The sequence below is a fragment of the Rutilus rutilus genome, assembly GCF_951802725.1.
Source record: "Rutilus rutilus genome assembly, chromosome: 21".
In the NCBI taxonomy this organism is placed as follows: Eukaryota; Metazoa; Chordata; class Actinopteri; order Cypriniformes; family Leuciscidae; genus Rutilus; species Rutilus rutilus.
Window position 1 is genome coordinate 11,223,369 of NC_140226.1, and position 16,036 is coordinate 11,239,404.

General features: G+C 37.8%; 1 protein-coding gene across 2 annotated transcripts in view; it reads left to right on the top strand.

Annotated features, from left to right (window-relative positions):
* npas3 (neuronal PAS domain protein 3) overlaps positions 1–16,036 on the top strand; it is a 318,042-nt gene that overhangs the window by 261,476 nt on the left and 40,530 nt on the right. For both annotated transcript variants that reach the window (XM_084392651.1, XM_084392652.1), the window contains exon 6: positions 248–425. In XM_084392651.1, coding sequence (XP_084248777.1) covers positions 248–425 — 178 coding nt within the window. The remainder of the gene's footprint in view (positions 1–247; positions 426–16,036) is intronic.

The following is a 16,036-nucleotide window of genomic DNA, read 5'->3' on the forward strand; positions in this document are numbered from 1 at the left end:
GTTAAGTTTTTAACTGTAGTTTAAGGTTTGGCAAGATTTACTTTGTGCTGTTATGTATTATTTCTTTTTTATTGAACCTTAACTTATTTTAAGTTTAAGTTTTTCATCTAATATTTATATTTGATGCCTTTTCTTCAGTTTATGAAAACGATTAACAGTTTTTAGTTTTAGTTAACAATAGAAAGTTAGTTTGATGTTGGTTTTAACCCAGATAACTGATACAGGCGTCCCGCTGGTGTTGTTGCAGGTGGAACTGACGGGCAGCAGCGTGTTTGACTACGTTCACCCGGGCGATCACGTGGAGATGGCGGAGCAGTTGGGGATGAAGCTTCCTCCGGGGAGAGGGCTCCTGTCTCAGGGCGGCGGGGCCGAGGACGGGGCCAGCTCTGCCTCCTCTTCCTCTCACTCTGAGACACCTGAGCCAGGTAAGATCATGTTAAAGGTTAAACATCATAGACTTGCGTTTTATGTAGTAATCTCCCAAGTTTGTTTTTGCGTTTTATTTAATTTGATTATTTTAGTTTCATTTTATTAACACATGAATTATGAATACTTGGATTATTTCTATTGTTGCACTTATTTTTTTTATTAATACATGGATTATTGATCAATTTCTGTTGTTGCACTTTGAGGGTACGTTTACACGACAACAATGTACTAAAAACGCAAACGTCTTTTGCATACAGACGACAACGTTGTCAAAATGATCCCCGTTCACATGGATCCGTGAAAACAACTAAAAACGCTGTATTATTCATGCCAGGCCAGTAGTTGGCGATGTCACTTTGTAAAGAAACACTATGCACTATAATACGCATACGTATGACGTCACTGTTTCCACAAATCCACATTTTTGTGACGATAATGGTATAATTTTCAAAAGTGTGCACTATGAAACCCATTTTCAAAGGTTTGTGTTTTCAGGCCACCAAAACGCCGTCGTGGTGTACATGAACGGCCAAAGCGCATACAAAGTTTTCAGTTTTTAGTTGAAAATGGTGTCGTGTAAATCCTTCAATTTTATTTTATTTTATTAATACATGGATCTCTGGAATACTGGATTCTTGAATACTTGATTCTAATTGGTTCCAAAATTATTTAAGCATTAGGCTAGAGTCATATTTTCAGCTGTAATATAAAAGTAAATAAATATTTTCACCATATTGCTTTCTGAAGTTTTTAGTACATCTACTATATGTTGCACCAAGCGGTGAGTGGCCCTTAGGATGGCAAAAGTGTGTGTTAATGGCATGTGTGACATGATATGCCTGATGAGTGTCTTCCGCTCGGCCCGAACTCTCCAGGGGCGGCCCGTGTGACGGCAGCACTGTAACACAGGCTTACCCTGCTCCCGAATTTAATTAGACGAATTGTATAGCACGAATGAAAAGAGGTGACATTCCTCATTGGAATTCCTTTCAGGCCTCTTATAGACTTTGCCTTCCAAATGTTCCCATTTTCATTGTGTTGTACTGATGATAATTTAAGTATTAGGGGAAAATCCATTTATAAATTAAACAAAATGACTTGATATCCATCAGTCCCCGAGTTCATCAAGCTGTTCAAACATGAGGGAGATTGGCTGGTCGGCCCGGGTCTTCCGAGAGCTTCAGTAATTAGATCTGCCAAGGATTTATTCTTTGCTGATTGGAGCTTTAAATTAATTGAAGTTCCACATTTGTGGTTTTGTCCTTTTCGTGGCGTTTTCTTTTTCTTTTTTCTAGCCAGGCAGAAATTTCACACTGGCGGACTCAAAGTGTGTGTGTGTGTGTATTTGAGTGTTCATTTCTTGGCGGGAGTGAGCGAAAGGGTTTTTAATGGTTAGGCGCTTGGTCTGACGCTGAGATTTATTTTTGTGTACACAGAATCATTAAAGATGTGCTTTACAATCAGATAAAGGGCACCGCGCGCGGTCTGTCCTCGAACACCAGAGCTTCATTTATAAATGATGAGGACCGGAGATACATTTTGTACAACAAGTTTGTGGGGCTTATTTTTAAGCACAAAAAAGTGTGTTTTACACCCAGTCGGGCAGAGTGGATTAAAGTCATTCAATCAATGACGTTTGTCTAAATTGTAAGCTTGTTAGTATAGACCGCTTTCATTTGCTTTCATTTTGTTGCATTGTACGCCCCTAAAAGGACATGCTGATTAAAAAAAGCCCCTAAAAGGACATGCTGATTAAAAAAAAAAAACGAGAGGAATTTCACTGCTTTTGCATTACCTTGAAAAACTTTTGCATCCGTTCGCAAAACTTTAGTGGTGTAAATAATATGAGGTTGGAAGAAAAACTATGGCTGCGTCCGAAAACTTAGGCGGCTGACTTGTTGCCTCGCTGCCCTATCAGGCAATGACTTTGCGGGCAGCATTTGCGCACGAAGGTTCCTTATGAAACTGAGGCAGCGTATGGGTTTAATGATCAACAGCAAAATGGAGCGAGCTTCAGCGAAGACGAAGTGAATATTTAGTGACTACAATAGTAATTTCTCGCTAGAAATGACATCATAAGTGGAAAACGTTTATCAAAAATATGTGCAGTTACACACAAACTGATGACCAGCCGCAACTTTCAGACGCCATCTTTATTATTCTAGCTCAACTGTCACAGAATGGAAAGCACAGGATTGTGGGATATCAAAGTCAGCGAAGGATACATATATGCTGCCTTCAAAAATCAATCAAATGAAGTTATCTCAGGAGACAGGAAGTGAAACTAACATTGCATTCGGACATGTCTTGATGCCTTCCGATCTTGGAAAGCGTCCTCCGAAGGCAGCATTTGTCAGTTTTCGGACACAGCCGAAATTCGAAATTTCAAAATTCGAAATTTCAGCGTATTTGCATTTTTCGGGGAACTTAATAGTTTTGAAAGAGAGCGCAAGTGTTTCGTAAGTAGTGTTCATTTTGTCAGCTGTTGTCTTAGTCCTGTGTAAAATGCACTTTTCAGCTTTTGTCATATTTAGCCAACCTTGTCCTGTTTTTGTTTAGACAAGTTTTAGGCAACTAAAAATGTCTGGGCATTTTAGTCTAGTTTTAGTTATGAAAACTTAGTTACATTTTTGTCATGCTGCATAATGGTTAAACTGATAATAACAATTATTTTGCTCACGATTATAATCGCAACGATCGTTGTCATTTGCTAAATTTATTTTGACATTCATCTGAATTATTGCACATTCACATAAGCACAAATCAAGGGAATGTCATGGTTTATTTACCTCACTTAGTTTCCTGGATTATTATAGACGGTTTATTAAACAAATGAACACACTCTTTTCATTATGAAAACTGGTAAAATAAGAAACTTCTCTCAAAAATGAAAACAGTGAAATTCCTAATAGTAACTCCAGTAATTCCAAATTACTTTTTTTTTTATTAAAACAACAGCAAATTCAGAAACCACAATCATAAACATCATATGCGAGATCCATGTTTGGATTTGTTACCGTTCATCACTGAGAAGCTTTGATCACAGATTTAGTCGCCCTAAACAGTGCAAGCGGCTCAGAACACAGATTGACTGAATGACATTTTCATTTAAGCAGAATATCTAAATGGAGATCGTTAAACTCCAGCTTACTTGTTTGTCATGTTATCTGTGTTTTCAGATCATCCGCGCTTCTTCTGCAGTGTAGAAAGAGTGTGTGCAATTGGTTGCCAGATTGCAAAGACTAAGTAAAACACAGAAAAGCTCTGACTGCATGGGGATTTAAACTCTTGACATCTGGCAACCGCAAGCATGAACGCTCATGAACGCCTGTATAGCAGTGTGTGATATTTTGTCTCCTCTTTTTTCCGACAAAAAACGATTTTGGTCAAGTTTGGTAAAATTTTAGTCTTGTCTTTTTTCGTTAATGCTATTTCATGCTGATATAGTCACAGCTAACATTTAATGACCTTGGTGTCATCTCGTCTTAGTCATGGGCATAAAGTTCATTGACGAACATTTTTCGTCACAGTTTTCGTTAACGAAATTTACACTATTTGTAAGCGAACAAAGATTCTTGAGGAACGCAATACTTTTGCGAGAAAACACCAGTGTTTTGCAAGAGAAAGCAAAGGTTCTTAGGGGAACAAAAAATATATTTTTTTATCCTCCCATTTCATAATTCCTTCCATCACCGTGTCCCATTAGGGATATGTGACAAATGTGCCCAACAGGTCAAGAGTGATATCGCTGGAAGTTTTCTTACTTTTACAACTTTTATATTTTCCTGTCCTCTGTCTTTGATGCGCCAGCCAAGCCAAGGAATGCTAATAGTTCTTTCTCCAGGTTTTATAGTCCTCCTTTGGACACACAATCTCCCTCTTGTTCTCTTTTTCTTTCTCTCTGAACGTATGGCAGGTTGAGCTGTTTAATGTGGAGTCGAGCGTTTCACCTCCTCTCATCTCTCTCTTATGTTCGTGTGTCCTGCCTCTACACTAATTCTTTCCCTCCTATTTTTGCCTATGAATGTCACTTTTTTCATCTGCTCAACCTGCAGAGTAAATTGTGTTATCAACAGCCTATTTTAAATATCTGGCAGTGCAGAGGGGAGAGCGTGTTTTCCTTCATCACTGGCTCCATCTCTCTCTCTCAAGGGCATGACACGCCGGCAATAAAGCGGTAAACATGGCGGTATTTTTCTTGAAGATCGTAATCCTGCTGTTTGTCAACAAGAGGCTTTTGATGAGCATGAAAAGAAGCCTCGCGTTTGTGCATTAATAAAAGAAAACGATTCAAGCTTCATTTGCAATGAGATGAATTTGGAAACAAATAAGAGAGCACATCACTCGCCGCACTGCTTTTACTTACAGTTTCTTTAACCTAATCATTCCTTTTAAAGGAGCGATTCATTCAGCATTCTTTGACATATTTTCCGTTCATCTAATGGCTAACGTAAGAAAATACCTTTTAAATTGGAGGTGTGTATTCTTCACTTCATATTTCAAAAAGTCTTCATGATCGTGTTTTTTATTTATTTTGATTATTAGTAGCAGTAGTAGTAGATTATATAATTGTATAAAAATAACTGTTTTCCTAAACACAAAAACGGTAAGAATCTCAATCATACCTGAACATAATAATTTAGATAGATAGATAGATAGATAGATAGATAGATAGATAGATAGATAGATAGATAGATAGATAGATAGATAGACTGAGAACTAGATAGATAGATAGATAGATAGATAGATAGATAGATAGATAGATAGATAGATAGATAGATAGATAGATAGATAGATAGACTGAGAACTAGATAGATAGATAGATAGATAGATAGATAGATAGATAGATAGATAGATAGACTGAGAGATAGATAGATAGATAGATAGATAGATAGATAGATAGATAGATAGATAGATAGATAGATAGATAGATAGATAGATAGATAGATAGATAGATAGATAGATAGATAGATAGATAGATAGATAGATAGATAGATGTTACTTTACATCTTTGAATGCAACTTATCATAATTTCAATCTGCATTTAGCATTTCATAATCATTTAATTTATTAAATTAATTTATTTGGCAAATAAATACATTTATACTTTGATTTCACCCCCCATTTTAGTGGACACATGATGACCGGTATATGCCAACATACAGTACATCCCTGAAACAAGAGATGTGGCATTAAACATTGATAAAACGAATCAGATACTATAAATAAAGGAAAGAACATCAGAATTAACCTTTGGCAGCGCTGCATGTGAGGATGATGGACTGAGGAGCGCGTGGTCCCAGCGCAGGGCTCAGGGTGTCTTCTGTGGGCAGGGTGATCCGGACTCTCCCGCAGGGTCAGACCTTTGATTTGTGTGGATTCTCCTCTAGCCTTTAACAGGTGTCTGCTGCTGCGGGTGACATTTGAAATGCAAATAGAGCTCTTTTCCACAAGGCCTCTGAATCTAGCCCTGTCAGACCAGAGTAAAACCTCCAGCACATACGCACACATTCACATGCACAGCTGTCTTTGATGCATACACACACTCTGTACTGTACACAAACACATATTCACACAGAGACGCTGTCAGATGAGGCTTGTGTTCTGAAAAGAGCTGTCAGTTAAAAGGAAGAGGCTTCACTCCAGCCAATAGGGGTTCATTTAGATCATTTACTATTTACTATTTTAGTAATAAGAATTACAATTTGCTGGCCATAAAACTGAATTCGTTTTTTTTTTTACTAGTTTTAACTTTGCACCCTTACGAGTCAAGTCAAGTCAGTTCACCTTCATTTATATAGGGCTTTTTAAAATACAGATTGTTTCAAAGCTTTACAGTGATAACAGAGCCCGTCTACGGAGAGCCTGCCCACTCCCTATTAAGTCCTATTGTACCGAATTTTGGTTGTAGTTCCACCAGAGTTCCACTGGGGGCTCTCGCCATGAGTGCAAAATGAATGGGAGTCTATGGGGCTAGACGGCTAAATTTGCCTCTTTCACCCGATTGCCGTTGAGAAATCTCACATTTGAGTGTAGGTTTTGCAAGTTCAACATGGGTTATAGGTCGAAAGTTGAATGAACGAGTACATATGTCCTTTCGATTTCTTACAGGTTGAGTTGTTGTTGCCCATAACACGCTAGCATTCTGCTAATGAACGCTGATTGGTCAGTGAAGGACTGATTACGACCAGAGATACCGCTTGATGGCATCGTGGCATCCGAAGCGGGACCAGAAACAAACAAAACAAAAACTCGTCTAGCACGTGTTTACCTGTGTCAGCTGTGTTGTCGATGCCTCCAGAGAAAACAAAGTGCAGAGCGCGAAAGCACCAAAGTGACTGAAGGATTGCCGTAAAGCAGTATCTCTGGTCGTACGATGTGTATGACGTCATTGACACTTTAAAACATTTTTTTAAGCAAATAAGTGACTCTAAAAAGTGTGTAAAAAGCAATGTGTAATTTCTTTGCATCTCCTTTCGAATACAACATTCAAATTACTAGACAAAAAATTATATCCTGAGAAAAGTGGATTTTGGTTGGTATAGCGCCATAGACCTCCATTCATTCTGCACTCGTCCTGTGAGCGCCATCATATGGAATCAGAGTGGAACTGCAACCAGTTCAGAAGCCGGAAGTGTACTGAGAGTGAAACTTCTCGCCATATTAGACATTCTCTGGTGATAATCACAAATTAATGCAACAAAGATAGTTTTGGCTGTACAGCAGCTAGAAGAAAGTCATTTTTTAATGGATTCATTTCTGTTGTAAAATCATTAATTATGAACTTCGGTGTTTACTCGACTCGAAGTAGGTTTCAAAGTGCACGTTTTTGAATCTGTGAAAACGGTGACGGCATGCACATGCGTATTACATGTTTATTCTATATGTATGCGCGTTTGAATGTGTGCGTGGGCACGTAGTCTTTCTTTACAACGTGACATCGCCAACTACTTGTCTGGCAGCAGAATACAACGTTTTATGTAGTTTCCGCGGATGCGTGTGAACTGGAATCATTTTGATAACATTTTTATCTGTACATCTTACACTCACTCACAGTCAAGCCTTCAGCTTTAACTCTTTCCCCGCCATTGACTGAAATTTCCGTCATTTGTTAGACAACGCTTCCTCGCAATTGACGGAAATTTCCAGCTTTCCATGTTTTCACTGTTATACGGTAGGGGGCGCTGTTTACACATCTTCTGAAAGAGTGCTGAATCTCCTGATCAAAAGACATGTAAAGAAGAAGCAGAAACATGCAATATCATAAGCAAATATGTAAAATAACACAATCATCGACATTAAACAGCATATAAATCAAAACCACCAAACATTACCGAATGAAATGTTGACCTAGGACGAGGTACAGGACTGTGAAGCTTTTGGGGGTGTTGATGGACTCGATTTACTCCTTGCTTTTTTTATGAAACCTACCCACATTGATTAAAAAGTGCATTAAGCTAGAATAAAACAAAAAAAAAACAAAGGCTCTGTTCTTTTTTTAGACATTTCATGTTCAGATATAAAATAAAAACCTGGGGGCCATGAAATTTTGCGAAAATGATCAAAAATGCTGGTGATGGCTGCGTTGCGTTGGCAGGGAAAGAGTTCGTTTCTTGACATTTAAAAAATGTACTGCATAAAATACAGGTTTTGATCTGTATTTGAAGGTTCTCTGTGGTCATTCAAAATATTTTTCAAAAATAATGCGATATTTTGTAGATTTACATTTTTCTAGTTCTACTTACCCATACATATACGTAAGTTCTGGTTCTACTTACCCATACCTATAAGACCGTAGTTATATAATGATTATTTTTCTGCAGTGAAATGTGTTGAGTTTCATTCATCCGCGGGGCTCTCAGGGCACCAGAGGCATCTAGCCGAGGTCGCTGACCTCAACGGCTGCTGTCCACTGTCTGGGTCATCAGGGGATTCTGTGGTCTGCATTACCCAGAATCCTCCCAGGTGAATCCCGCTCTGTCGTAGGTGTTTGGCACATATAGAGAAGCGTCCTTGAGAAGAGTTGGGGTCACACAAGCAGTTAGCACTGGCTCAGAATACAAATAATGGGATTAGCGCTCACGGACGGCACACATTAGCCTAACACACCTGTGAAGAGTTGTGTTGCTCATCCGTTTCACACACAGTTTTAGATACTAGTGTAGTTCAGATTTTGTATGTGTGGGGGGAGGTAGTATACACTATTATGGCATTTGGATTCTTCATGCAATGTGTATTTGGAAACTTATGTTTCTCTTAGAAGTATATGAATGTCATCGCAATATCAAACAATATCAAGTGGCATTTGCAAACAAATGATGCTAGACCTATTAAAATATAGTCCACGTAGTCACACAAACACCTGGGTTCGCGGAAAATGGGATATCAATGGAGTCAGGAGTGATCACATGACCAAAACTATTGGAGGAGTTTTAATTGAAATCTGAAGTTCCTGAGGTCTGCGGCTCAAACATATTGATTTTATTCAGGCTGACCCAGCCAATGGGGTCACGTTTGAACCCATATGACATTTCTTCAATTCATCTCACTTCCAGAGCTCCAATACTTCACCCTTCGGAGAGGCAATAGGGGTGTGTGTGTGTGTGTGTGTGTGTCATGTGGTCCTGGGAAAAGGAAAACAGCTTATAAAGCATACTAAGTGAAGTCTAAAAATGCAGAGAGCTTTCTGTGAATGTTGTGTTTAGGTGTTTGTACAGTACAGTATAGGAACCATTACGACTATAGAAAGTCCCCATAAAACATGAAAACACAATGTGTTTGTGTGCGCGCTAATTTGTGTCCTTTATCATGTGACAAATGTGAATTTAAGTTCTGTTTTTTATGTTCTTATTGTGCATGATTCACCATTAAATGTTATTGAACTGTTATTGAATACTTTACAATACATGTCAATATGATAACATTCGTTTATGCGTTATTATATTAGTTATTAGTATTATTTATTAGTTACAAAAAACTGACTGAAAAAAAGTACAAAAATACATTCTGACTGTCTGTTATCACAGGAATAAATTACATTTTAAAATATATTAAAATAGAAAACCTTTATTTTAAATTTTAATAACATTTCATCTCATTAATGCAACCTTGGTGAGCATAAGAGAAAAAAAGTCTTACCAATCTTGCATTTAGGTTAATGTCAATTTATAATAAAAAAAAAAGTTTATAGGTTTGTTAAATTAAAGTTTTTCATAATACATTAATAGTATTTTAACAACTTCAAGCTCTGTTAGTTCATGTTATATATTGCATTTGCATTAACTAATAGTAACACGTGGGACCCTGTTTTTTTTGTGTAGTAAGATGTTAGAATTAGCTCTGATATGAAGGAAACTCTATCGCCCCCTTGAGGTTGACTAACAGCGTGACACAATCATTTGTTTTACAGTTTTGTTCACAATAAAGTTTGTACAATGGAATTCACATCTGCATATCCGAATAGTGTTCAGGGTGTAGATAACCCTCTTGTGCACTTCACATGATCTCAACGGAGTTCTTCCCATGAAAAACAATTCAAATCAGTTGCATTTCATTAGAAAAAGGCTGCCTATGTAGGCAGTAGTGAAGCTGCTAGGGTTTGGAACAGAGTGTTTAACCGAAGCTGCTCGTGACAGATCTGTGTAGAGCCGCAGGAGCTCAGAGATCTTACGCTTACACGTTTAATACTGCCCTGCCAGAACGTCCCGTCTGGCCTCCATCCAAACAGAAGCACACGTCTGCAGATACACAAACCGTCCTGCTGTAATGAACACAGAGTGGAAGAATAAGTTTCAGGATTTCGGCTATACTATAGATGCGTTTTCTGACAATTAAAGCACGGCCACAGCTTGAGTTTGTTTTCCCGCAAAGCGTCAGATCTGTTTATTCTGTCGCACGCCTCGTTTTGATTAAGAATGCAAATCCGATTCTTTTGTCCATCTGCGTTTCTGTCAGTGAAGGAGTGCATTTAATTAAAACAAACACGAGTGTCTGCTGTGATGTTTTGTCGTCTTATCTATAGAGCGAATCAGGCCAAATCAGACGCTCAGGTTGTCTCCTGGTCTCAGCTGTAAATACTAACGGCAGTGCAGGTGGCTACTGTGAGGATTTGTTTTCCAGTAGCGTCTATTACGCGAGACATGACTGGGACGCAGATTCCGAGATTTTTCCAGTGGCGGTCTCCAATCACAGATGGCAGATGGGGATTTCTTTTGCCATAGCCGCTGTGGAGATGAACAGGAGGAGATGATGTGTTGAGCTCCGTCCAATGTGTCTTACTCTTGTCTTACTCATGGGAATCCCACAGGATGAGTCACAGACATATGAAACACACACACACTGTCTTTTTTTGTCAAGATAATGACATAATATGAAGAAATCAATGTTTGTTTGTTAGGTCATTATAAACAAATCTGTTGGTGTGTAGACGGTCAGATCTGTGGCGCAGTGTGAGTGATTCTGATTCTGTCTGGAGTGCAAACAATAATACGGTGATTTTTATTTTTTTATTATCCACTTTATAGTCTATTTAATAAACATTCACGACTTTTACAGTACATTAAATTAATGTATAATTCACTTTTGATTTAAAAAAACTCTTTTAAATAATGTAAAAATAATGTTTTGAAATCATTTTAATAATAAATCAAATAATAAACACAATAAATTCATTACTAGAATACAGTAGTGGTCTAAAGTGATGTCTGGAGGGATATTTGTTTTCAATGATTTGTTTTTGATTAAACCATCAAAATATGAGAAAAATATTTCATATATTTTTTTAATATTTTAAATCAAAACATGACTTGGTTAAAGTATTTATCTGACAAAATTATTTTGCACAAAAAAAAAAGAGGCAAACTACAGCTACAGGTTTTATTTTACTATATGCAACAAAAAAAGTGCTTAGAAAAACAAAAAGCTGACAGAAAAAATACATTGACTTACCACAATCAGTTATTAATGTTTTGATTGTTCTCTCTTGTTTTTGCATGTGTTTATAAAATTTCTTTGCATGACATTTTCATTGCGTTATCAAATAAAAGCACAACTACGCAATATGCTCACAAATTCCTTAACACAATTTTTTATAATATTTGAATAAAAGAATGAAGACGTCAATTTCCCTAAGCCGGACATCACATTTGGTCACTACTGTATTAGATCATACAGCTCTATAATATTTATTTACTGTTCTAGATATAGAATAGAATAGAATAGAATGGAATGGAATGGAATGGAATGTCAAAAAATGCAGTGCAGGGAGATTCTTTTGCCTCTACATTTGATTTTTTTTGTCTCTTTTGGTGGCATTTTTGCCTCGGCCAAGGCAATGCACATTGCCTTTGTCATGCTGTACATGTAGTTATGGCATGCATGTAAACACATGAGCATGTTAGTGTTGTGCACTTGTAGGCAGCTCTGTAGCTTTTACAGCACTGGTGCCGTAACGATCCTGCTAGTTGTAAGTAAAAGGCCTAATGCTTGTTAATTTCGCGTGCTTGAGGGAAAACGTCATAACTTACTCCATAATTATGAAAGTGCCTATCGCTTCATCAGATAGATTCACTGTCAAAAGCTCCGAGCTGGGCGTCGTGATGAACTAGCCACCATAAATAAGGGACTGGCCTGCTTGCTAAGACAAATGTTTTTAATCATCTGATGTGTTCATTTATACCAAGCCCTAAGTTTAGCCTTAAATTAAGACTCGTGCTAGAACATAACTTGATTTAGAAATGCCCATCAATCCTGGGCGGTCTTTTATGTGGAGGAAAAGCTCAGATGAAGTGTGTTGATCTTTATTCGTCCTTTGCTCTTGTCTAAAAACTCACTTAAAGGTAAGTGGAAAAATGCACATTCTTCTTTCAGCGGAACACAAATGAAGTTTGTTCATAGCAGAATGTCCAAGCTGTTCTTTTCCATGTAATGAAAGCAAATGGTGATTTATCATATAACTTTAGAAGACTTTGAATACTGTCCTTTTTGATCAGATTGAACATTCTTCAAAACTAATTTCTGTTCTACAGATGAAAGTGATGCATGAAGGTGAGGGAAATGTTTCGTTACAACAAAAAGATCTGTTTAAAAAAAAGGGACTTTAGCTGCCTGTTTTCTTTTTATTTTATTATTGTTGTTTGGTTTTATTGTGTTTTTAAAGGTTTTTAAATGTCATATAAAGTGACAAATGACATCAAACAACATCATTTAAATTTCTTCTTTAGTCCAAAGTGCCTTTCATGCTTATTTTCAAACACATATTATAGGAACGTGAAAATTAGTCATCTCATAAGTTACCTTTTTGTTTTATGTATGCTTTTAATGGACTTATATATAGTTTATTTGATTTGCTCTGGATCGTGCACATTTTTATGTTTTCACTTTAACTAGATCTGAAAATTTAAAGGGACAGTTCAAAAATCTAATTCATCATGTATATACTCTCCCTCATGTTGTTCCAAACCTGTGTGAGTTTCTTTCTTCTGTTAAACGCAAAAGAAGATGTTTTGAAGAATGTTGGTAATCAAAAAGTTGACGGTAGCCATTGACTTCCATAGTAGGAAAAAAATACTATGGAAGTCAATGGGGTTCCAACATTCTTGAAAATAACTTAATTTGGGTTCAGCAGAAGAAAGAAACTCATACAGGTTTGGGAACAACATATGTGAGTAAATGATGACAGAAATTACCACAATTATGACATTTTTGGGTGAACTATCCCAAACATTGTAATGTTCAGACATTCAAAATTACCTTGACATGGAATCTTGTAAATATGCCACTTTTGCACAAGGGACAGAAACAGTATAATGACTTCTAAAGCCTCTTTTTGTAACGTCTATTCAGTGCTTCGTCTGTCACCATCGTGTAATGTCTTTCAATTATCTTCATTCGAGGGAAATATATATGTGATGTATCAATTGGTATATCATGCAATTAATCAATCATCAGCCCTAGTTTTAATGAATTGAGTTCACGGCATCATCTTTCGCTTTTGGCGTACGTGTGCGTTCTGAGAGTCTTTTATTCTCAGTGACGGCACTGAGGACAGAAGAGTCACATGCTTATGCCTCTCATCTCAGCTATTATTAAAGGGCATTATCAAGCTTTTCAAATGTCTATAGTGCTTCAGCCATCATAAGCCTTTCAGTATCAAACCATACAGAAACATGCAAAACAATCCTGCGAGAGGAACAAAGAAACTAATGACAGCTTAGCCGGCCTAAAAGATTGAGATTCTGTCACGAGGAAAGCGCAAGATCACTGGAGGAGGAAGGCTTCGGAGCTTTGAAAGACAAAGGCGGGATCAAGCGGTCTCCAGACTATTAGAAGCCAGTTTTATTTAAGCTTATTTGGCTGATAAGGTTGTCAGAAAGGGCTTTTTATCAGGCGAGAGGAGTAGGCGGCGAGCATTACGCCTCCGTTCCCAGGCAGTGGGTGCGCGGCGAGTCGCGCGGTGGGAAAGTCTTTTCGTAAAGCTGCTTGGCGCTTTCACACAGGAAAAGCCCAATTTGAGCTTGGCTCCTACAGGATGAGAGGGCAGTTAGGACTGAACCCCGAGATCATCTTTTGTTTTATGTGTTTTATGGATTTTGTTGTTTGTACTACATCATCAGGCTTGTGTGTTTGGTTTGTGGACTGAAGTTCTTGTTTCGGGCCGTGCAGATTTGTTTCTCAGGCTACGGTGGGTTTTTGCTCTAAATGTTTTTGAAGTAGCAAAAGCACACATAGGTTTACACTCTTATTAGATTAGTAATGTAGCGAAGAGACTTGAGCTTGCATCATCTGGAGAATATGTGCTAAACGCTACACAACGGCTCCATAAACACGTTGGGTATATGTTTGTTTACTTTTGCTGTATAGGCAAATATTACTAGTAATTGCTATATTTTTATTGTTGTTGTTTCCCATTTTCATATGGAATTATCCAGAGAAGTGAACTAAATGAAACACAACCTCAATTTGGGAACATTTCCTCAAATGGAAAAACATTTTGTAAATAAAGTTCACTAACTAACTATGGGATGGATGGATGGATGGATGGGTGGGTGGGTGGGTGGATGGGTGGGTGGGTGGATGATGGATGGATGGATGGGTGGATGAAAGGATGGATGAACAGATGGATAGATAAAAGGATGGATGGATGGATGGATGGATGGATGGATGGATGGATGGGTGGGTGGGTGGGTGGATGATGGATGGATGGATGGATGGATGGGTGGATGAAAGGATGGATGAACAGATGGATAGATAAAATATGAATAGATAAAAGGATGGATGGATGGATGGATGGGTGGATGATGGATGGATGGATGGGTGGATGAAAGGATGGATGAACGGATGGATAGATAAAATATGAATAGATAAAAGGATGGATTGATGGATGGATGGATGGGTGGGTGGATGATGGATGGATGGATGGATGGGTGGATGAACAGATGGATAGATAAAAGGATGGATGGATGGATGGGTGGATGATGGATGGATGGATGGATGGGTGGATGAAAGGATGGATGAACGGATGGATAGATAAAATATGAATAGATAAAAGGATGGATGGATGGATGGGTGGATGATGGATGGATGGATGGGTGGATGAAAGGATGGTTGAACAGATGGATAGATAAAATGAATAGATAAAAGGATGGATGGATGGGTGGATGATGGATGGATGGGTGGATGAAAGGATGGATGAACGGATGGATAGATAAAATATGAATAGATAAAAGGATGGATGTATTGGGTGGGTGAAAGGATGGATGGATGGATGGATGATGAAAGGATGGATAAAAGAAAGAAACAAAGATGAACCAACAAACAATTGAATGAACACATGAATAATTGAACAAAGTTACAAATGTACACTACTTTTCAAAATTTTGGGGTCAGTGCGATTTTTTTAAGAAATATTAAACTTTTATTCAGAAAGGATGCATTAAATTGATCAAATTTCAGTAAACGTCAGTAAAGACATTTATCATTTCAATAAATGCTGTTCTTTTGAACTTTTCTTCATCAAAGAATCCTGAAAAAAGGTTCAGTTTCCACAAAATTATTAAGCAGCACAGCCGTTTTCAACATTGATAATAAGAAATGTTTCTTGAGCAGCAAATCATCATATCAGAGTGATTTCTGAAGGATCATATGACTGAAAACTGGAGTAATGATGCTGAGAATTCATTTTGGTCCATCATGCACTGCAAGAACACAATCTATATTCTTAAATCAGGCATAATATGTTACAAGTTTAAATTTTCAAGACCGGCATGTGCATCACTCCATATATGAAGTGTTTTTGCTCTGAACACAGATTATCCAGTCCACTTGACCCCAGAGCCCATGTCTCAGATGAGTGGAGGAACAAAATAATGCTCTTATTCACAGTTTCCTGTGGTGTTTAGACAGCACTCCCTCTGCAGAAGTGGAATGCTTTCATTGCCAAGTTTCGAATATATAAATATATATATAAACGTTTGTTTATTAGGGCCTTACAACACAGCAGAGATAAGCGGCGAGCAGGTAACAGGTCTTTGCCCAATAATCAGAGGGAAATTATCGGCCCCGCGCCTCCTCGTGACACAATTTGTCAGACTTGCTGATAGAAAACAAA